Here is a 22,663-nt window from a genome sequence, read left to right as displayed (position 1 = left end):
CAGAACATGCAGGTTCCATAGGTATATGTGCGACATGGTGGTTTGCTGCTCCTATTGAGCCATCCTCTGAGTTCCCTCCCCTCACCCACAACCCCGCAACAGGCCCTGGTCATGTTGTTCCCCTCCCTGTGTCCATGTGTTCTCATTGTTCAACTCCCACTTAGGAGTGAGAACATGCAGTGTTTCGTTTTCTGTTCCTGTGTTAGTTGGCTAAGGATGATGACTTCCAGCTCCATCCATGTCCCTGCAAAGGACATGATCTCATTACTTTATGGCTATGCAGTATTCCATGGTGTATATGAACCACATTTTCTATATCTAGTCTATCATTAATGGGCGTTTTGGTTGGTTCCATGACTTTGCTATTGCAAGTAGTTCTATAATAAACATACCTGTGCATGTGTCTTTATAGTAGAATGATTTATATTTCTTTATGTATATACCCAGTAATGAGACTGCTTGATCAAATGGTATTTCTGGTTCTAGTTCCTTGAGGAATCACAGTGTAAAAACGAGCCTATTTCTCCACAGTCTCGCCAGCATCTGTTGTTTCTTGACTTTTTAATAATCTCATTGTGGTTTTGATTTACATTTCTCTAATGATCAGTGATGTCGAGCTTTATTTCATATGTTTGTTGGCTGTGTAAATGTCTTCTTTTGAGAAGTGGCTGTTCATATCCTTTGCCAGTTTTTTTATGGAGTTGTTCATTTCTTTTCTTGTAACTTTAAGTTGCTTATAAATTATCGATATTAGACCTATGTCAGATGAGTAGATTGCAAAATTTTTCTCCTATTCTGTAGGTTACCTGTTTATGCTGATGATAGTTTCTTTTGCTGTGCAGAAGCTCTTTAGTTTAATTAGATATTATTTGTCAATTTTGACTTTTGTTGTAGCTGCTTTTGGGATTTTCGTTATGAAGTCTTTGCCCACGCCTATGTCCTGAATGTTATTGTCTAGGTTTTCTTCTAGGTTTTTTGTTTTATGGTTTTAGGTTTTACATTTAACTCTTTAATCCATCTTGAGTTAATTTTTATATAAGCTGTAAGGAATGGGTCCAGTTTCAGTTTTCTGCATATGGCAAGCCAGTTTTCCCAGCACCATTTATTGAATAGGATATCCTTTCCCCATTGCTTGTTTTTGTCAGGTTTGTTGAAGATCAGATGGTTGTAGATGTGTGGTGTTATTTCTGAGGTCTCTGTTCTGTTCCATTGGTCTATGTCTATTTTGGTTACTGTAGTCTTGTAGTATAGTTTGAAGTCAGGTAGCATGATGCCTCCAGCTTTGTTCTTTTTGCTTAGGATCATCTTGCCTATATGGGGGTCTTCTTTGATTCCATATGAAATATAAAGTAGTTTTTTCTAATTCTGTGAAGAATGTCAATGGTAGGTTGATGGGAATAGCATTTAATGTATACATTACTTTGGGCAGTGTGGCCATTTTTACGATGTTGATTCTTCCTATCCATGAGGATAGAATGTTTTTCCATTTGTTTATGTCCTATTTTATTTCATTGAGCAGTGCTTTGTAGTTCTCCTTGAAGACGTCCTTCATATCCCCTGTTAACTGTATTCCTAGGTATTTTATTCTCTTTTTAACAATTGTGAATGGGAGTTCATTCATGATTTGGCTGTCTCCTTGTGTATTGTTAGTGTAAAGGAATGCTTGTGATATTTGCAAACTGATTTTGTATCCTGAGACTGCTGAAGTTGATTATCAGTTTAAGTAGTTTTTGGGCTGAGATGATGGGGTTTTCTAAACATAAAATCATGTGGTCTGCAAACAGAGGAAACTTGACTTCTTCTTTTCCTGTTTGAATACCTTTATTTCTTTCTCTTGCCTGATAGCCCTTGCCAGAACTTCCAGTACCATGATGGATAGGGGTGGTGAGAGAGAGCATTCTTGTCTTATACTGGTTTTCAAAGCAAATACTTCCAGCTTTTGCCCATTTAATATGATATTGGCTGTGGGATTGTCATAAGAAGCTCCTATTATTGAGCTATATTCCATCAATACCTAGTTTAGTGAGAGTTTTAACATGAAAGGATGTTGAATTTTATCAAAGGCCTTTTCTGCATCTATTGAGATAATCATATACTTTTTGGCTTTGGTTCTGTTTATGTGAGGAGTTATGTTTATTGATTTATATATGTTGAACTAGCCTTGCATCCCAGGGATGAAGTTGACTTCTGGTGGATAAGTTTTTTGATGTGCTGCTGGATTTGGTTTACCAGTATTTTATTGAGGATTTTCACATTGATGTTCATCAGGGAAATCGGCCAGAATTTTCTTTTTTTGTTGTGTCTCTTCCTGGTTTTGGTATCAGGTTGATGCTGGCGTCATAAAATTAGTTAGAGAAGAGTCTGTCCCTTTCAGTTGTTTGGAATAGTTTCAATAGGAATGGTACCAGCTCCTGTTTGTACCTCTGGTAGAATTTGGCTGTGAATCTGTCTGATCCTGGGCTTTTTTGGTTGGTAGGCTATTAATTACTCCCTCAATTTCAGAACTGTTATTGGTCTATTCAGGGATTCAACGTCTTCCTGGTTTAGTCTTGGGAGGGTGTATGTGTCCAGGAGTTTATCCATTTCTTCTAGGTTTTCTAGTTTATTTGCATAGGGGTGTTTATAGTATTCTCTGATGGTAGTCTGTATTTCTGTGGGGTCAGTGGTCATGTCCCCTTTATCATTTTTTTATTGTGTCTATTTGTTTCTTTTTTCTTTCCTTCTTTGTTAGTCTAGCTAGCATTCTATTTTGTTAATTTTTCAAAAAAACCATCCTGGATTCATTGATTTTTTTTTGGAGGGTTTTTCACGTCTCCATCTCTTTTAGTTCTGCTCTGATCTCAATTATTTCTTGTCTTCTGCTAGCTTTTGGATTTGTTTGCTGTTGCTTCTTTAGCTTTTTTAGTTGTGATGTTAGGGTGTCAACTTGAGATCTTTCCAGCTTTCTCATGTGGGTATTTAGTGCTATAACTTTCTCTCTGAACACTCCTTTAGCTGTGTCCCAGAGATTCTGGTATTTTGTCTCTTTGTTCTCATTGTTTTCAAATAACTTCTTGCTTTCTGCATTAATTTCATTATTTACCCAAGAGTCATTCAGGAGCAAATTGTTCAATTTCCATATAAGTGTGTGATTTTGAGTAAGTTTCTTAATCCTGAGTTCTAATTTGATTGCCCTGTTGTCTGAGAGACTGTTTATGATTTCAATTCTTTTCCATTTGCTGAGGAGTGTTTTACTTCCAATTATGTGGTCAATTTTAGAATCAATTTTAGAATATGGCACTGAGAAGAATGTATATTCTGTTGGTTTGGGGTGGAGAGTTTTGTAGATGTCTATTAGGTCCACTTGATGCAGAGCTGAGTTCAAGTCATGAATATCCTTGTTAATTTTTTGTCTCAATCTGTCTAATATTGACAGTGGGGTGTTAAAGTGTCCCACTATTACTGTGTGGGAGTCTTAAGTCTCTTTGCAGGTCTCTGCGAACTTGTTTTATGTAATTGGGTGCATATATATTTAGAATAGTTTAACTCTCTTGTTGAATTGTTCTCTTTACTATTATGTAATGCTTTTTTTTTCTTTTTTGATCTTTGTTGGTTTAAAGTCTGTTTGTTAGAGACTAGTATTGCACCCCTGCTTTTTTTTTTTTTTTTTACTTTCCATTTGCTTGGTAAATTTTTCTCCATCCCTTTATTTTGAGCCTATGTGTGTCTTTGCCTATGAGATGGGTCTCCTGAATACAGCACACTGATTGGTCTTGACTCTTTATCCAATTTGTAAGTCTGTGTCTTTTGATTGGGGGATTTAGCTCATTTATATTTAAGGTTAATACTGTTATGTGTGAATTTGATCCTGTCATCATGATGCCATCTGGTTATTTAGCACACTAGTTGATGCAGTTTCTTCATAGTGTCATTGATCTTTATATCTTGGTATGTTTTAGTAGTGGCTGGTACCGGCTTTTCTTTTCTGTATTTAGTGCTTCTTTTAGGATCTCTTGCAAGGAAGGCCTGGTGGTAACAAAATCCTTTAGCATTTGCTTGTCTGGAAAATATTTCATTTCTCCTCTTATTAAGTTTAGTTTGGCCGGATATGAAATTCTGGGTTGAAAATTATTTTCTTTAAGAATGCTGAATATTGGTCCCTAGTCTCCTCTGGCTTGTAGAGTTTCTGCTGAGAGGTCCACTGTTAGTCTGTTGGGCTTCCATTTGTAGGTGACCTGGTCTTTTTGTCTGGCTGCCGTTAACATTTTTACCTTCATTTTGCCCTTAGAGAATCTGATGATTATGTGTCTTTGCTTGATCTTCTCATGGAGTATCTTAGTGGTGTTCTCTGTATTTCCTAAATTTGAATATTGGCCTGTCTTGCTAGGTTGGGGAAATTCTCCTGGATAATATTCTGAAGTGTGTTTTCCAGCTTGTTTGCATTCTCCCTGTCTACTTCAGGTACTCCAATCAATTGCAGGTTTGGTCTCTTTACAAGGTTCCATGTTTCTTGGAAGCTTTGTTTCTTTTCATTCTTTTTTTCTGTAGTCTTGTCTGCATGCCTTATTTCAGCAAGGTGATTTTCAAACTCTTATATTTTTTCTTCCGCTTTGTCACTTTGGCTATTGATACTTGTGTTTGCTTCATGAAGTTCTTGTGCTGTTTTTTCAGCTCCATCAAATCATTTATGTTTCTCTCTAAACTGGTTATCCTAGTTACCAGCTCTTGTAACATTTTATCAAAGTTCTTAGCTTCCCTTAGCTCAGTGTAGTTTTTTATTACCTGCCTTCTGAAGCCCACTTCTGTGAATTCGTCCATCTCATTGTCTGTCCAGTTCTGTGCCCTTGCTGGAGAGATGTTGTGATCATTCGGAGGAGAATAGGCACTTTGGCCTTTTGGGTTTTTGGCATTTTTGTTGTTGTTGTTGTTGATTCTTTCTCATCTTCTTGAGTTTGTCTGGTTTTGAGTTTGAGTTTCAGTTTGTCTGTTTTCTTTGAGGCTGTTTACCCTTGGATAGGGTTTTTCGTGGGGCCTTTTTTTGTTGTTGTTGCTTTCTGTTTGTTTTTCTTTCAATGATCAGGTCCCTCTTATGTAGGACTGCTGTGGTTTGCTGAGGGTTCACTTCAGCCCCTATTCATCTCCTTCGCTCCTGCATCTGGAGATATCACTCAAGGAGACTGGAGAACAGCACAGATGGGTGCCTGCTCCTTCTTCTGGGATCTCTGACCTTGAGGGTCAGCAAGTCTGTGTTTTTTAAGTGGAAAGTTTAATTCGTTTACATTAAAAGTTACTATTGATATGTGAGGGCTTATTTATGGCATTTTGTTAATGATTTGTGGTTGTTTTATATATCCTTTGCTCCTTTCTCTCTTATTGTTTATCATTGTGGCTTTTTAGTTTTCTGTAGTGGTAGCATTTGAAATAAGCATTTTTCTTATTTGTGTCCTTGCTTCATCAGGGAGTTTTATACTTTCATTTGTTTTTATAATGGCAAATATTGTCCTTTCACTTCCTGAAGTGTCTGTTTCGGGACTTGGCTAGTGGTGATGAATTCCCTGTTTTTGCTTGTCTGAACATAGCTATCATAATACCGAAGAGGGAAAGCCGAAAGCTTTTTTTTAAAGAACTGGAACAACACAGGGATGCCCATTTGCACCACTCTTGTTTAACATAGTCATGAAAGTCTTCAGACTGAGCAGTTAGGCAAAAGCAAGAAATTAAATGGATCTAAATTGGAAAGAAGGGAGTCAAATTGTACCTGTTTGCAGGTTACATGATCTTATATGTAGAAAAGCATAAAGATTCTATCAAGAAACTGTTAGTACTGACAGATGAATTCAGTAAAGTTACAGAATGCCCAATGAACACACAAAAATCAGTAGCATTTTTACACATGAACAATGACTAGGAGAAAAGGAAATCAAGAAGGTAATACCATTTATAGTAGCTATAAATAATTAAAATACTTAGGAATAAATTTAACCAAGGAGATGAAAGACCTAGAAACCTTTAACATATACATTTTAACTGGTTAAAATATTTTTCCGATTTATAGTAATACCAGTGAGATATAATAATGCTATTCAAATAGGTCTATTCTTTTTCTTCATTTTTGTCTTATTTTTAGTACTACATCTATATATGTTGTGGACCCAACAGTACTTTATTAAAATTATTACTTTATATAATTTTATATATTTTAAAGAATTTAAATGATGAAAGGAGGGCAAGCATATATTTATAGCTCTTATTATATTAATCTTTTTACCATTTCTCATCTTTATTTGTTCCTGTGGCTCCAAACCGTCAGGTATCGTATCTTTAGCCCAACACAGGTTTTCTTGACTCACCTATTTTGTGCTTTTATTGGTAAAGATGTTGCATTTTTATGGTTATAGGACAAATAATGCCATTATATACACATATCAAAAAATAATTATTTAAAAATATCAGGAATAGAAAAAAGGAAAATAAATATGCATTTCCTGGTTTTATTATTACACAATAATTACCACTACTGTTTTTCTTTTTGCATGGAGTTGAATTACCGTCTGGGTCACTTGCTTTCCTGTGAACAACTTCCTTTAGTATTTCTTGTATGGCTAGCCTTCTAGCATCTAATTCTCCTAATGTTTTAATATTTAGGAATGTCATTATTTCTCTAATTTTTTAAATGTAGCTTTGCTTGATAGAGGATTCTTGGTTGGCATTGTTCTTTTGAGTATATATTATTGTACTGCTTACGGGCCTCTATTATTTCTGATTTAAAATCAGCTGTTAATATTACTGGGCTTTTTTGTAAGTGAGAAATGATTTTATCTCTTTCTTCTTTCAAGATTTTGTCCTTGTTGTTGCTTTCATCATTTTAATTATAATGGGTCTTTTTTAGATCTCTTTGTGTTTGTCCTTTTTAGAGTTTTTAGGTTTCTTGCATGTGTAAGTTAATGTTTTTCATCAAATTTGAGTTTTCAGAAACTATGTTTTCAAATACTTTTTAGTTTCTTTTCGCTTTCTCCCTTCTCTCTTTCCAGTGTTTCTATTATTCATATGATGGTAAAATTAATGATGTCCCAAATGTTTTTCCAAGCTCTGCTTACTTTTCTCCATTCCTAGTTCTCTCTGTATTTTGGATTACATAATCTGTCAGTCTATCTTTAAGCTTGCCGATTATTTTTCTACCAGTTCAGATCTTCTGTTGAATTCTTATAGTGTATTTTTTGTTATTGTATGTTTCTTCACAATTTTTATTTCTTTGTTGATATTCTCTATTTGATGAGACGTTGTCATCATACCTTTCTTCAGGCATGATTTCCTTCCTTCCTTCCTTCCTTCCTTCCTTCCTTCCTTCCTTCCTTCTTCCTTCCTTCCCTCTCTCCCTCCCTCCCTCCCTCCCTCCTTCCTTCCTTCCCTCTTTATTTATTTATTGAGACACAGTTTCACTCTTGTTGCCCAGACTGGAGTGCAATAGCGCGATCTCAGCTCACTGCAACCTCCGCCTCCTGGGTTCAAGCAATTCTCCTGCCTCAGTCTCCTGAGTAGCTGGGATTACAGGCACATGCCACCACACCTGACTAATTTTGTATTTTTAATAGAGACAGGGTTTTGCTGTGTTGGCCAGGCTGATTTTCAACTCCTGACCTCAGGTGATCCACCCACCTCGGCCTCCCAGAGTGCTGGGATTACAGGCGTGAGCCACTGTGCCTGGCCCCTTATTTTTTATATCTTTAATTATTTTTGAATATTTTTATCTTTTTTTGTTGTTGTTGTTTTTGAGACAGAGTCTTGCTCTGTCGCCCAGACTGGAGTGCAGTGGCGCGATCTTGGCTCACTGCAAGCTCCGCCTTCCGGGTTCATGCCATTCTCCTGCCTCAACTTCCCTAGTAGCTGGGACTACAGGCGCCTGCCACCACGCCCGGCTAAATTTTTTGTATTTTTAGTAGAGATGGGGTTTCACTGTGTTAGCCAGGATGGTCTCAATTTCCTGACCTCGTGATCTGCCAGACTCGGCCTACCAAAGTGCTAGGATTACAGGCGTGAGCCACCGCGCCCGACCTATTTTTATCTTTTATGTTTATTATTTGTTTTAATCAACTCTCTCTCTCTCTCTTTTTTTAATCTCCTGGTTTTTATGGTGTTTTTGAATTTTTTATTTTGAGATTTAATTTAGAATTGTTTTTTCTCTTCCTTGTCAGGGTTTGGCAAACCAAGATTGGTAGGCCAAATCTGGTCTACTGCAGATTTATGTAAAGAAACTTTTATCAAAATACAACTTTACTCAGTTATTTGTGTGTTATGTTTGTTTGCTTTTGCACTACAGTTGCAGAAAGGAATAGTTATGACAGAGGGTGGCCTGCAAAGCATAAAACACTGTCTAGTCCTTTATGTAAAAAAAGTTTTACCAATTCCTTTCTTGTAGTATATTTGTATAACCTGGGTTGTGGATGTATCTACAAGGGCCATTTACATCTGATTTTACAATATCTGTGGGGTATTTTTTGTTTGCAGAGCAGGTTTATATTAATGTTTTACTTGGTAGTTTGTTCACCAAATGTATAATGTGAATTTAAAATTACCATATAAGCCTGACATAGCCTTTAAGTTCTCACAAGTGGTGTTTTTCTTTCATATGCATATCCCAGGCGACTTAAAATTCTTTTCCTCTTTTTGCAGAGCTTGTGAAATGTTTTAATACCTTTTTCATAAATAGTATCTCCAGTTGATAGGATCACTTTATGAACATGGTTCAGTTTAGCTTGCTTCCTTTAGGATGCCAAGAATTGTATCTTCTTGGTCTGCTGGATTTTGGAACCCTTGCCTCCTAGTTCTTATTAGTCTATTCCGTGTATAGTAAAATTTGGTCGCTAGCTCAAACTTAGCTTTACTATTCTTGATTTGAATCTCTTCTTCATTTCTAGCATCTGATAATACCCATTTCTTTTAAAGTGGTATATGTATTGAAAAAATGCTTTGGGTAAATTTTTGTCTTAAATTTCTGTGTATATTTTTAAAATTTATTAAGATTGTCACAAAGATATTTTTAAATGTTGCACATCTGTTGCAGAGCAACCATTTTTCAAAACTATGTACTTATTTGCATATCAAATGCTGAGTTGTCATTATATTTTATTTTGATTTTTTCCTGTTTGTGTGTCCATAAATGAGGAGCCATCTGGAGTGGTTTTAAAATTTAGAGAAAATAGAATGGATGACTTCTCTTTAGTTTTATTCGTATTCCATAGCTACTGAGATATTAGATGATACTAGAATCTTTCAAGCAACAATGTAACCTCAACAGACTCTTATGTGCAAGCTTACATTTCCTGTCAATCTAACACTCTTTTGGTAGTGGGGAATAGAACATAATCATAGGCTTACTAATATATCATTTTCTTGTTGGTATTTGATACAGCCATTATGCCTGGGTCCCTTTCCTATAATATACTTTCTCCTTTGCCATTGCTACCATACTAGTTATAAGGTGTGACAATTACCAGACTTTCTTCACCAGATATTTTTTCTGCAGTTAGGTCTAAAGTATACTGGCTTTCTGCATCATATATAGACCATGTCAGGCTTCCTTGGTTTACACTTTCCACCAGATGGATGAAAGAATACCAGTGTTATGCTTCTTGACTGTCCTATGAGTAACCTTTGTTTTCAGAATTTTTCTTATTCAGGAAAGGAGGGTTGAGTGGCATTTTGCCAGGGAACCTCTTTTATCATCAAGAGGTATTGTAGATTAATACCTTCTAGGTTTGTTCATGTAGGTCACCCTAATGCCTATCATTGCTGGTACATTTACTTTTTATTTTACTGTTAATCTGTGAGGGAGATGTTAGATATGAGTGCTAAATTTAGCTGTCTCATTCAGATGTGAAAACTTTTTTTTAAATGATTCTTCCAAATGGCCAGAAATTTCATGAAGTTGTTACAGCAACCCATTTCTTACTTTAAATCTTCTGTTAAGTCTTTACATGTAGTGGACACTCAATACATTTGGTTTTTACCTGAGCGAATTGATTAGTGGTGTCACAGAGTAAATTTTCTGTGAAACAATACCTTAAGCTTTTAAGGATAATGTTATAAAATTAAAGTTTTTAATAGCATTATTGTGTAAATAATAATAATTTATTATAGACAATTGGTAATACAGAAAAATCTTACTGTATTAAGATACCCATCAGCTTTTCCATAAGCGTATTTATACATTTCATCACAAAATTGTCATCATTATGTTAAACTGAAACAAAATATGCACATGTTTTATGGGGTTCAATGTGATGTTTTAATACAGGTATATGTTGTATAATGGTCGAATCATGGTAATTAACATATCTATTACCTTAAACATTTATAATGTCTTTGTTGTGAGAACATTCTGAATCCTCTCTTCTAGCTGTTTGAAATGCATTATTGTTAGCTATAATCACCTTGCTACTGTTCTTGTATTCTGTTGCATAGTAGGTATTCCTCCTATCTGTAACATTGTATGCATTAAACAACCTCTCCATATCTCCCCCTCCTCCTATTCTCTCCAGTTTCTTGTAATCATCATTATACTCTTAATGTCTATGAGATCTTTTTTTAAAAGATACCACATATGACTGAGATCATGTGGTGTTTGTCTTTCTGTGCCTGGCTTATTTCGCTTAAGAAAATGTCATCTACACTCATCCATGTTGTCCCAAATGATGGGATTTTATTTTTTTATGGACCTTTTTCATGGCTGAAACATATTTCATCATGTGTGTATGTGTGTGTGTGTGTGGGGGTGTTTATTTATTCACACGTTATCCATTCATCCATGTTTGGTATTTAGGTTGATTCTATATTTTGGCTATTGTGTGTAGTGCTGCAATATATTAATATACTGGAGTGCGTATGTCTCTTCAACATACTGATTTTATTTCCTTTGGATGTACTTCATTAAGACTTTTTTTCCCTGAAATATTAGCTATCCTGAAGAATGTTCCATATGCATTTGAGAAGAATGTGAATTCTGCAGCTTTTGGATGGAATATTTTGCATATGTAAAGTCATTTTTGTCTTAAATTCAGTTTATGTCCAGTGTTTCCTCATTTATTTTCTGTCTCGATGATCTGTCCATTGCTGAAAGTTGGGTGTTAACATTCCCCTACTACTATTATTTTGCTTTCTGTACCTCCCTTTGGATCTGTTAATATTTGCTTTCTATATTAAATTACTCCAATGTGGGTTACATATGAATTCTCAATTGTTCTATCCTCTTGTATTGATCACTTTATCAGTAAATATTGACCTCGTTTATCTCTTTTTATAGTTTTTGACTTGAAGTCTATTTTGTCTAATAGAAGTATAGCTAATCCTACTTACTTTTTTCCATTTGCATGCAATATGTTTTTGCATCTCATTACTTTAAGTCTATGCATATTCTTAAAGGTGAATTGAATTTTTTGTTGGCAGTATGTAGTTGGGTCTTGTTTCTTTATTCATTGACCCACTGTTTGTCTTTCATTTGGAGAATTTAAGCACTTTCCATTCAAGGTAATTATTGGTAGGTAAGGATTTTGTACTACCGTATTGTTACTTGTTTTCTAGTTGTTTTGTAGAACATTTCTTTCTTTCTTCTCTTACTGCCTCCCTTTGTGTTGAGTGATTTTTCTCTATCAATATGATTTGATTTCTTGCTTTTTATTTTTAGTGTATATATTATAGCCTTTTGGTTTTTGCTTACCTTGAGCCTAACAAAAAAAATCTTATCATTTTAAAAGGCTATTTTGAATTGATAAGTTAATTTTGGTCTGAAGAAAAGGAAAAACCCACTCTATTCTTTAACTTCATTACTCTTCTACATTTTGCATTTTTTGATGTCATAATTTATATCTTATATTGCTTATCCCTTAGCCAAATCATTTTAGTTGTTATTATTTTTATTTGCTTCATTTTTTAACCTTCCTAATAGGATATAAGTATTTCTTGACCCATGATTACCATGTTAGAGTATTCTGAATTTGTTTAGATACTTATTTTTACCTGTCAGTTTTATAGTTTTGAATTTTTTTTGTTACACATTAAGATTATTATTTTTTCTTCTAGTTTGAACAACTCCTTTCAGTATTTTTTGTAATGTAGTTCTAGTTGCAAAGGGTTTCTTCACCTTTTGTTTATCTGGGAATGTCTTTATTTCTAATGAATAAATTTGCTCTATACAGTATTCTTGGCAGGCAGTTTTGTTGTCTTTGAATATGTCATTCCACTCTCTCTTGGCCTGTGGGGTTTCTCCTGGTAACTCTCCTGTCAGGCATAATGGAATTCTTTTATGTGTTATTTGCTTTTTTTTTCTCATGCTGCTTTCAGTGTTCTCTGTCTTTGACTTTTGAGAGAGTGGTTATATATGTCTTAGGGTTATCTTATTTGGATTGAATCTGTTTTGTTACCTTTCACCTTTCTGTACTTGAATATTTATATCTTTCTTCAGGTTGGGACATTTTCTGTTATTTTTCTAAATAAGCTTTCTTCGCCATTTTCATTTTTTATTCTCTTTTGAACACTAGTGATACACAGATTTGCTCTTTTGACACTGTTTCATAGAACCTCTGTGTTTTTCTCATTGCTTATCTTTTTTCTTCTCTGAATGTGTATTTTCTAAGAGCTCGTTTTTGAAATCAGTGATTCTTCTGCTTTGTCATTCTGCTATTGATGCACTTTATTCCTTCCTTCCTTCCTTTCTTTTTCTTTTCTTTCTTTCTTTTTTTGTTTTTTTGAGAGGGAGTCTTGCTCTGTCACCCAGGCTAGAGTGCAGTGGTGTGATCTCGGCTCACTGCAACCTCCGCCTCCTGGGTTCACGCCATTCTCCTGCCTCAGCCTCCCAATTAGCTGGAACTACAGGTGCCCACCACCATGCCTGGTTAATTTTTTGTATTTTTAGTAGAAACGGGGTTTCACCATGTTAGCCAGGATGGTCTCAATCTCCTGACCTTGTGATCCGCCTGCCTTGGCCTCCCAGAGTCCTGGGATTATAGGCGTGAGCCACTGCGCCAAGTCTTCATTTTTCATTTCGTTTATTATTCTTTTTAGCTCCTGGATTACTGTTTGATTTTAAAAATTATTTCAATTTGTTGAATTTCTTTAACAAATTCTTCATTTGTTCCACTGTGTTGTATTGACATTGCTGATTTTTCTTAAAGCAGCTATATTTTAATTCTTTGATTGCCCATGATTTATGTATATATGTTTAGGATTAGTAATTGGCACCTTGTTTTGGGCATTTCATGAGGCCATCTTTTCCAAGCTAATCTTTCTTCTTCTTTACATGTGTCTCTGTATGTGTTTTGATGAATTAGGTATTTTTTTCCGGTCACTGCAGTCTGAATTTGTTTGTGACGGTTCTATTTCGGTGGGCTTGTTGATATATTCTGAGCAGACTGACTCTTGTATTTCATTTTAGTACTGGAAGGTGCCCTGAGCCCAGCTTTGACATTATTGTCTAATGCAGGGTCCAAACTCATTGTGATCATGGGAGATCCACATTGGGTGCCCAGGCCATGTAAGAGATCAGGGTCAGACCCTCACATATGAAGGATTGTAGACCATCCATCTGACATTGTGGCACTCACAAACATCCTCTGTGGTGTGGCATCCTCTCTGCCAGGGGTGGTAAGCCACTACCAAGTTCTCTGTGCTGCCTGTTACTAGCCCTACTCTCTTTTTTTTCCATAGGTGGCCTCAGGTGGTTCAACCCCATTGTACTTGTGGTGCTCTTTATGGGATGATGCAGAAGCAAATCTCCCATGGAAGGGTTCAGGATGGTAGAGAAGCATAATGCCTACCTCCAGCTTCTTTTGAGTGTAGAATCCCTGAGTCCTGGAGGCCTTTCTGTGTATAGTACTCTAAAGGACTGGGGATGGGGTGTTGTGGTCACAGAAAACTGATTCTCTTACCATCAACCATACTTTTACTAGTCTGTAGTCCAGAGAGGCTTCACGGCCTTACTTATGCATTCTGGGTTTTTTTTTTTAGCCCTTGTGAAAGCAATTGTATGTGTGGGTGGTTGTTCAAATTGATGTTTCTTCATGGGTATGATTGTTGGAGACACCTATTTTGCTGTTTGCTCTGCTTCCTTGAGTTTAACATTGTGATCTTTGTAAATATAATGCTATGTATTAATTGTTTCTCTTGGTTTGTCGTGAACATTACTCCTTGTTATTAAATTTTCTCATAGTTGTTTCATAATGTAATATGAAGTTTAAAAACATATTATAATTTTTCTCAGTTTCATAAAGAGGATGATGAGCATTTTTTTCATAACTGCATATTCTTTCTATAATGCATTGCAGTAGAGTTGCACCTCTAAGAATTTGTGTAAAGTATTTGGTTTTACTCTTTCGTATGTCTGTTTCTTCACATGCTAATTCATTTTGATGATCCTATGCTAGCCTCTTGGGAATTCCTCTCACTTTCAGATTTTCTGAATATAAGAGGCCGTTTTACATGCTAGTTAATATCTGTTTTTTTTTTTTTTAATTCAGAGTTCCATGTATGTATTTGTTTCTGTCATTGATTAGCTGTGTCACTTTGTGTAGTTGCTTAACCCAGATTTCCCCATCTTAGAATCAGTCCTAAACACAGCAACTTCCACATAGCATTGTTTTGAAGATTAAATAATAAAATTCATGCGTACCATTTGGTCCTCTTTCTGGCCAAGGCATGGTGTTTACAATGTTTAAAAATTGATGCTTATGTGTACTTACCAATCAGAACAGATACCAACTACAAACAATTGGCATCAGCAGAATATTGGCTTTCCTCATGGAGTGAGAGAGAGCTCTATTACATGCTAGTTGCTATCATAGTTGTAATAAGTAAAAATAATCATGAGGTTGACAAGATGATTTTTGGCCAAGCAGTTACCAGACTAAGTTAATATTATGTCCCAAATAGGCACAAAAAGCAGGAGCTTTCATATATGAACTTTATTCTGAAATTTTTGTAGTCTGCTATAATATTAAAATCGAGACAGAAGTCTCAGTTATACAGATATAGAAACAATCTCATACTTTATATTTCATTCTGTGTAGTTCAAACTTAAATAACTTTCAGTTAAGCCTTGAAGTTTTTCTTACCTAAAGAAGATACACATTTGTGCAAATTAATTCAAAAGTACTTTTTTTTTTTTTTTTTAAAGAAGGAGTCTTGCTCTGTTGCCCAGGCTGGAGTGTAGTGGCACAATCTCGGCTCACTGCAACCTTCATCTCCCAGGTTCAAGCGATTCTCCTGCCTCAGCCTCCCGAGTAGCTAAGATTACAGGCATGCACCACCATGCCTGGCCAATTTTTATGTATTTTTAGTAGAGATGGAGTTTCACCAAGTTGGCCATGCTGGTCTCAAACTCCTGACCTCAAGTGATCTGTCCTCCTTGGCCTCCCAAAGTGCTGGGATTACAGGCGTGAGCCACTGTGCCTGGCTCAAAAGTACTGTTTTTAATAATTTTACTATTAGTTTACTTTATTGTAGTAAGAATCTGTTGCCACACAATTTTCTATATTGATTGATTCTTTATTATTACATGTTAATATAAAAGATGAATTTTAGCATTCTTTATCAAAGTTATAGTATTTAGCTTTGTGTTTATATAATTTATCAGACATACCATTCTTATGAATTTTTAAGGATTATGCTAAAGATTATTCCCTCTTTAGCTATAACTTTTATGTTCCAGTTCATCTTTAACCACAGCATTGTAAAGAGGTTAAGGTAAAATTTCAACACATGATTTATGGTACACATTATCTTGCATAAAACTCTGAGCTATATGTGTTACTAATTTTTAAGCAAAACTTGGAAGATGCCTTTTGGACATTTTTACAATCCAGCTTTTTAAGATACATTCTTTGTTTTGATAACTATTATACTTGATATTATGTTAGATATTTGTAATACTTTTTACTGTTTCCTTTAGCTTGCCAGTGTAATGGACATAGCACTTGCATCAATAATAATGTGTGCGAACAGTGTAAAAATCTCACCACAGGAAAGCAGTGTCAAGATTGTATGCCAGGTTATTATGGAGATCCAACCAATGGAGGACAGTGCACAGGTAAGTTTCTTTTTAGCAAATTTTAGTGTATTTTTACTAAGGAAAAGATAATTAAGAAAGCAGCGCCTGTTGTGGAGAACATATATTACTACAGAAAAGTTTTTATTCAGTTTTGATATGTTTTCTAAAGTAATATGTATTAGAAACTGTGAACTGTAAAAATTCTGTAATATGCTTGCTTCAAAAATATTCCTTTTTCTTATTTCAAAATGAAGGCATGTTTCTTATTGTAATTTATCAAATGCAGATAAAAGAAAAAACTACTATCTCACTATTCAAAAATAATCATTGCTGATAGTTTTTTAATAAGTAGTAGTTTATTGTTTTGACTTTAGAAATAATAATTAAAAGTTAAATGTGTTTAACTTACATGAGGTAAGATTTTTATTGCACAGGGTGATAGTATGGAATAGTATTTAGGAGAGATGGGTTTGGAACCAATTCTGGGCTGAAATCCCAGCTCTGTCACTGTTCAAATGTATGACCTTGTTTCATTAACCTCTCACTGTCTTATTTTTCCCATATGTAAAATGCAGATGATGATAATTCGCTGAGTTGTTGTAAAGATCAAATGAGATTATATGTAATATAGGCCTTAGGAATTGAAGCACATAAAAAAGAGCATTATAAATGCTAGCCATAATCATCACATTCTTGTTTACTAAACCCTGCTTTCCTCCATCTTCCTCTCTATTCTGCCACTTCTTTCTCCTGCTTTGTAAATAATATTTGACTTTTAAATATAATTTCCTTTTAAAGTAGAATTTAGTAGAAATCCTTCATTATCTCTAGATTGGAACTTGTGTTTTAAATTTTTAATCTACCGTCTCTAAATGGAGTTTGCCTACATAGCACCCACAGAAATACGTCATTGACTGTGAAAATGTAAGGTATTTGAGGGAGTGGAGCCTGACTTTGGTTAGATAATTTTTTTTTTTTTTTTTTAACACTAGCTGCATATTAGAACCAGCTGAAAGGCTTTTAAAAATATGGATGTCTGGGCCACTTTCTAAAACAATTAAATCATTATCTGGGTTGTGGTTCTAGGGTGATTCTTGGGTAATTGTTCTTTTTAAATGTTTCCCGTGTGACTCTAATATGCACTCAGAGTATGAGATGTTTTCATTCACATTACAATTTGTATGTCTCTGTAAACTGTCATGTATTTAATATAAAATTGTGTATGTTTTATTTTACTTTTATGACAATTATTTTAGATATATTTTTCAACGTATTTTCATGCCCATATGTAATTAGTTCATTCTGTAATTTACTTAATATATTTGTTGACATTTATATAATGCTTCTAACCATAACTCCAATTCTAGGGAATGACTTTTTAACAAAGTGAAACCCACAACAGACACTTAACTAGGTACAGTGTTGTGCAACTATCTGATTTTTTTTTTTTCTATTTTTTTAGACAGAGTCTCGCTATGTTGCCCAGGCTGGAGTGCAGTGATGTGATCTTGGCTCACTGCAACCTCTGCGTCCTGAGTTCAAGCGATTCTCCTGCCTCAGCCTCTCAAGTAGCTGGGACTACAGGCCCCTGCCACCACACCCGGCTAATTTGTTTTTGTATTTTTGGTAGAGATGGAGTTTTACTGTATTGGCCAGGCTTGTCTTGAACTCCTAACCTCGTGATCCATTTGCCTCAGCCTCTCAAAGTGCTGGGGTTACAGGTGTGAGTTACCATGCCCGGCCATTTTTTTAAGTTTTTAATTAAAAAAATTCAAATTTTAATTTTGTAGGTACATAGTAGGTGTACATATTTATGGGGTACATGACATGTCTTGATACAGGCATGCAATGTGAAATAATCACTTCATGGAGAATGGGGTAACCATCTGCTCAAGCATTTATCCTTTGTGTTATAAACAATCTAATTACACTCTTTAAGTTATTTCAAGTTATTTTAAAATGTACAGTTAAGTTACTATTGACTATAGTCACCTTATTGTTCTATCGAATAGTAGGTCTTCTTCATTCTTCCTGTTTTTTGTACCCCTTAACTATACCCCCTGCCCTCCAGCCCTCTGTTGTTTTTGTACCCATTAAGCATCCCTACCTTCTCCCCAGCACCCCATTACCCTTCCCAGCCTCTGGTAACCATCATTTTACTCTCTGTGTTCATGAATTCAGTTGTTTTGAATTTTAGATTCCACAAATAAGTGAGAACATGTGATGTTTGTCTTTCTGCGCCTGTCTTATTTCTCTTAATATAGTGATCTCCAGTTCTATCCATGTTGTTGCAAATGACAGGATCTCATTCTTTTTTATGGGTGAATGCCATAAAAAATATATACCACATTTTCTTTATCAATTCATCTGTTAATACAGCACTCCCCAACACTTTTGGCATCAGGGAGTGGTTTTGGGGAAGACGGTTTTTCCACGGATGAGATGGTGGTGGGGTATAGTTTGTGGATGAAACTATTCTGCCTCAGTCATCAGGCATTAGTTAGATTCTCATAAGGAGTGTGCAGCCTAGATTCCTCACATGTGCAGTTCCCAACAGGGTTTGAGCTCCTGTGAGAATCTAATGCCACCCCTGATCTGACAGGAGGCAGAGCTCTGGCCTTAATGCTTGTTCACCCGCTGATCACCTCCTGCTGTGCAGCCAGTTCCTAACAGGAAATAGACTGGTACCAGTGCATACCCAGGGGTTGGGGACCCCTGTGTTAATGGACACTTAGGTTGCTTCCAAATCTTATCTATTGTAAACAGTGTTGCAACATAGGAGTGCAGGTATCTCTTTGATATACCAGTGTCCTATTTTTAAGGTTTATACCCAGCCAAGGAACTGCTGGATCATGATTGCTCAATTTTTAGTTTTTTGAGGAACCTCAAAACTTTTCTCCATAGTACTTGTACTAATTTACATTCTCACCAAAGTGTACAAGGGTTCTGTTTTCTCCACATCCTCACAAACACGTTACTGCCTGTCTTTGGATGTAAGCCATTTTAACTGGGGTGATATCTCATTACAGTTCTGATTTGCATTTATCTAATGATCCATGATTTTGAGCACCTTTGCATATGCCTGTTTGTCATTCGTATGTCTTCTTTTGAGAAATATCTATTCAAATATTTTGCCCACTTTTTGATTGGATTATTAGATGTTTTTTCTGTGGCATTGTTTCAGCTCCTTATATATTTGGGTTACTAATCCTTTGTCAGATGGGTAGTTTGCAAATATTGTCTCCCATTCTGTGGGTTTTCTCTTCACTTTGTTGGTTGTATCCTTTGCTGTGCAGAAGCTGTTTAACTTGTTGTAATCCAATTTGTCCGTTTTTGCTTTAGTTGCCTGTGCTTACAGGGTATTGTCCAAGAAATTTTGGCCCAGACCAATGTCCTGGAGATTTTTCCCCAGTGTTTTGTTCTGGCAGTTTCATAGTTTTAGGTCTTAGATTTAAGTCTTTATACCATATGCTTTTTATATATGGCAAGATATAGGGTCTAGTTTCATTGTTCTGCATATGGATCTCCAGTTTTCCCAGCACCTTTTATTGAAGAATCTGTCTTTTCCCCAGTATATGTTTTAGGCACCTTTGTCGAAAATGAATTCACTGTAGCTGTGTCAATTTCTTTCTGAGTTCTCTGTTCTGTTACATTGGACTGTGTGTCTGTTTTTATGCCAGTATTATGCTGCTTTGGTTACTATAGCTCCTTAGTATAACTTGAAGTCAGGTAATGTCATTCCTTCAGTTCTCTTTGCTTTGGGTAGCTTTGGCTATTCTGGGTCTTTTGTGGTTCCATATATATTTTAATATATATTTTTTCTATTTCTGTGACAAATGCTATTGTTATTTTGAGAGGTATTGCATTGTATCTGTAGTCTGCCTTGGGTAATATGGACATTTTAACAATATTGATTCTTCCAATCCATGAATTTATTCTTCCAATGCATTTTTGGGGTCCTCTTCAATTTCTTTAATTAGTATTTTATAGTTTTCATTATAGAGATCTTTCACTTCTTTGATTAATTCCCAGGTATTTAATTTTATGTGAAGCTATTATAAATGGGATTATTTTCTTAATTTCTTTTTTATATTGTTCACTATTGGCATATAGAAATGCTACTGATTTTTGTATGTTGATTTGGTATCCTGCAATTTTACTGATAATCCGTTCTAATAGGTTTTTATGGAGTCTTTAGGTTTTTCCAAATATAAGATCATATTATCTGGAAAAAAGGATAATTTGGCTTCTTCCTTTCCAATTTGGATGCCCTTTATATCTTTCTCTTTTCTTATTGCTCTAGCTAGGAAGTTCAGTACTATGTTCAATAACAGTGGTGAAAGTGGGTATCCTTACTTTGTTCCAGATTTTAGAAGAAAGCCTCTCAATTGTTCCCCCTTCAGTATGATACTAGCTGTGGGTCTGTCATATATGGCTTTTATTAGGTTCAGTTGTGTTCCTTCAGTCCCCAGTTTTTTGAGGGTTTTTTATCATGAAGGGATGTTGAATTTTTATCAAATGCTTTTTCACTGTCAATTGAAATGATTAGATCTTTTTTATCCTTCATTCTGTTGATATGACACATCACATGGATGATTTGCATATGTTCAACCATTTCTTGCATTCCAGGGGGATAAATCCCACTTAGTTATGAATGATCTTTCTGATGTATTGTTGAATTTTGTTTTCTAGTATTTTACACCAACATTCACTAGAGATATTGGCCTATAGTTTTCTTTGTTTATTTGTTGTTGAGAGTCTCACTCTGTTGCCCAGGCCGAAGTGCAGTGGCGCGATCTCGGCTCACTGCAGCCTCCACCTTCTGGGTTCAAGTGATTCTCCTGCCTCAGCCTCCCGAGTAGCTGGGACTGTAGGCACGTGCCACCATGCCTGGTTAATTTTTTTTGATTTTTGGTAGAGATGGGGTTTCACCGTGTTAGCCAGGATGGTCTAGATCTCCTGACTCGGGATCCGCCTGCCTTGGCCTCTCAAAGTGCTGGCATTACAGGTGTGAGCCACCACGCCCGACCAGTTTTCTTTCTTTTCTCCTTCCTTCCTTCCTTCCTTCCTTCCTTCCTTCCTTCCTTCCTTCCTTCCCTCCCTCCCTCCCTCCTTCCTCCCTCCCTCCCTCCCTCCCTCCCTCCCTCCCTCCCTTTCTTTTGTGTGTGTCTTTGTTTGCTTTTAATATCAGGGTAATATTGGCCTTGTAGAATGAGTTTGGAAGTATTTCCTCCTCCTCTGTTTTCCAGAATATTTTGAGTAGGACTGGTATTAGTTCTGCTTTAAATGTTTGGTAGAATTCAATTGTGAAGCCATCGGATCCCAGGCTTTTCTTTATTGGGAGACTTTTTATTATACCTTCAATAACCTTACTTGTTATTGGTCTCTTCAGGTTTTAGATTTCTTCCTAGTTCAATCTTGATAGGTTGTATCTGTGTAGGAGTTTTTTATTTCTTCTAGATGTTCCAATTTTTGGCATGTAGTTGTTCATAGTAGCCACTAGTGATCCTTTGAATTTTTGCAGTGTCATTTGAAATGTCTCCTTTTCATTTCTGATTGTATTTTGTGTCTCTGTTTTTTCTTAGTTTGTCTGGCTAAAGATTTTTCTATTTGTTTAACCTTTCAAAAATCAACCTTTTGTTTCATCAGTCTTTTTTTTATTGTTTTCTTCATTTCAATTTTATTATTTCTGCTTTGATCTTTCTTATTTTCTTCTACTAAGTTTGGGTTTGGTTTGCTCTTCCTTTTCTAGTTCTTTAAGATGCATCATTAGATTATTGGAAGCTTTTCCTCTTTTTTTTGATGTAGGCACTTATAGCTAGATACTTCCCTCTTAGTACTTCTTTTGCTGTATCACATAGGTTTTAGTATGTTTTGTTTCTATTATCATGTTTGAAGAAAATTTTCAGTTTCCTTCTTAATTTCTTCATTGAATCTCTGGTCATTCAGGAGCACATTGTTTAATTTCCATGTATTTGTAAATTCCTCTTGTTATTAATTTCTAGTTTTATTCCATTGTGGTCAGAGATGATGCTTTATATTATTTCAGTTTTTAAAAGATGTTTTACAACTTGTTTTGTGACCTAACATATGGTCTATACTTGAGAATGATCCATGTGGTGAGGAAAATAATGTGTATTCTGCAGCTGTTGGATGAAATTTTCTGTAAATATCTGTTAGATCTATTTGGTCTATAGTGCAGATTAAGTCCCGTATTTCTTTGTTGGTTTTCTTCAAAGAAAGATCTGTCCATAGCTGAAAGTGCAGTGTTGAAATCTCCAGCTATTACTTTATTGAGGCCTATCTCTCTCTTTATCTCTAATAATAGTTGCTTTATATATCTGGGTCCTTCATTGTTGGGGGTGTGTGTATGTGTGTATATATATATATGTGTGTATATATATGTGTGTGTATATATATTTAAAATTGTTTTATCTTCTTGCTGAATTGACCCCTTTATCATTATATAGTGACCTTCTTTGTCTATTCCTTTGTTTTTCATTTTGAAATCTATTTTGTTTGATGTAAGTATAGCTACTCCTATTCTTTTTTTGGTTTCTATTTGCATGGGATATCTTTTTCCATTCCTTTATTCATAGCCTACATGTGTCTTTATTTGTAAAGTATGTTTCTTGTAGGCAACAGATT

General features: G+C 35.4%; 1 protein-coding gene across 1 annotated transcript in view; it reads left to right on the top strand.

The window, feature by feature from the left end:
* Nucleotides 1-22,663, top strand: part of ATRNL1 (attractin like 1) — an 852,984-nt gene that overhangs the window by 235,656 nt on the left and 594,665 nt on the right. The window contains exon 19 of the mRNA XM_033181738.1: nt 15,917-16,054. Within this exon, the coding sequence (XP_033037629.1) occupies nt 15,917-16,054 (138 nt within the window). The remainder of the gene's footprint in view (nt 1-15,916; nt 16,055-22,663) is intronic.

This window comes from Trachypithecus francoisi, unplaced genomic scaffold (assembly GCF_009764315.1).
Source record: "Trachypithecus francoisi isolate TF-2019V2 unplaced genomic scaffold, Tfra_2.0 Contig01579, whole genome shotgun sequence".
Taxonomy (NCBI): Eukaryota; Metazoa; Chordata; class Mammalia; order Primates; family Cercopithecidae; genus Trachypithecus; species Trachypithecus francoisi.
The sequence above is the reverse complement of the archived record's forward strand: the minus strand, read 5'-3'. Positions and strand labels throughout refer to the sequence as shown.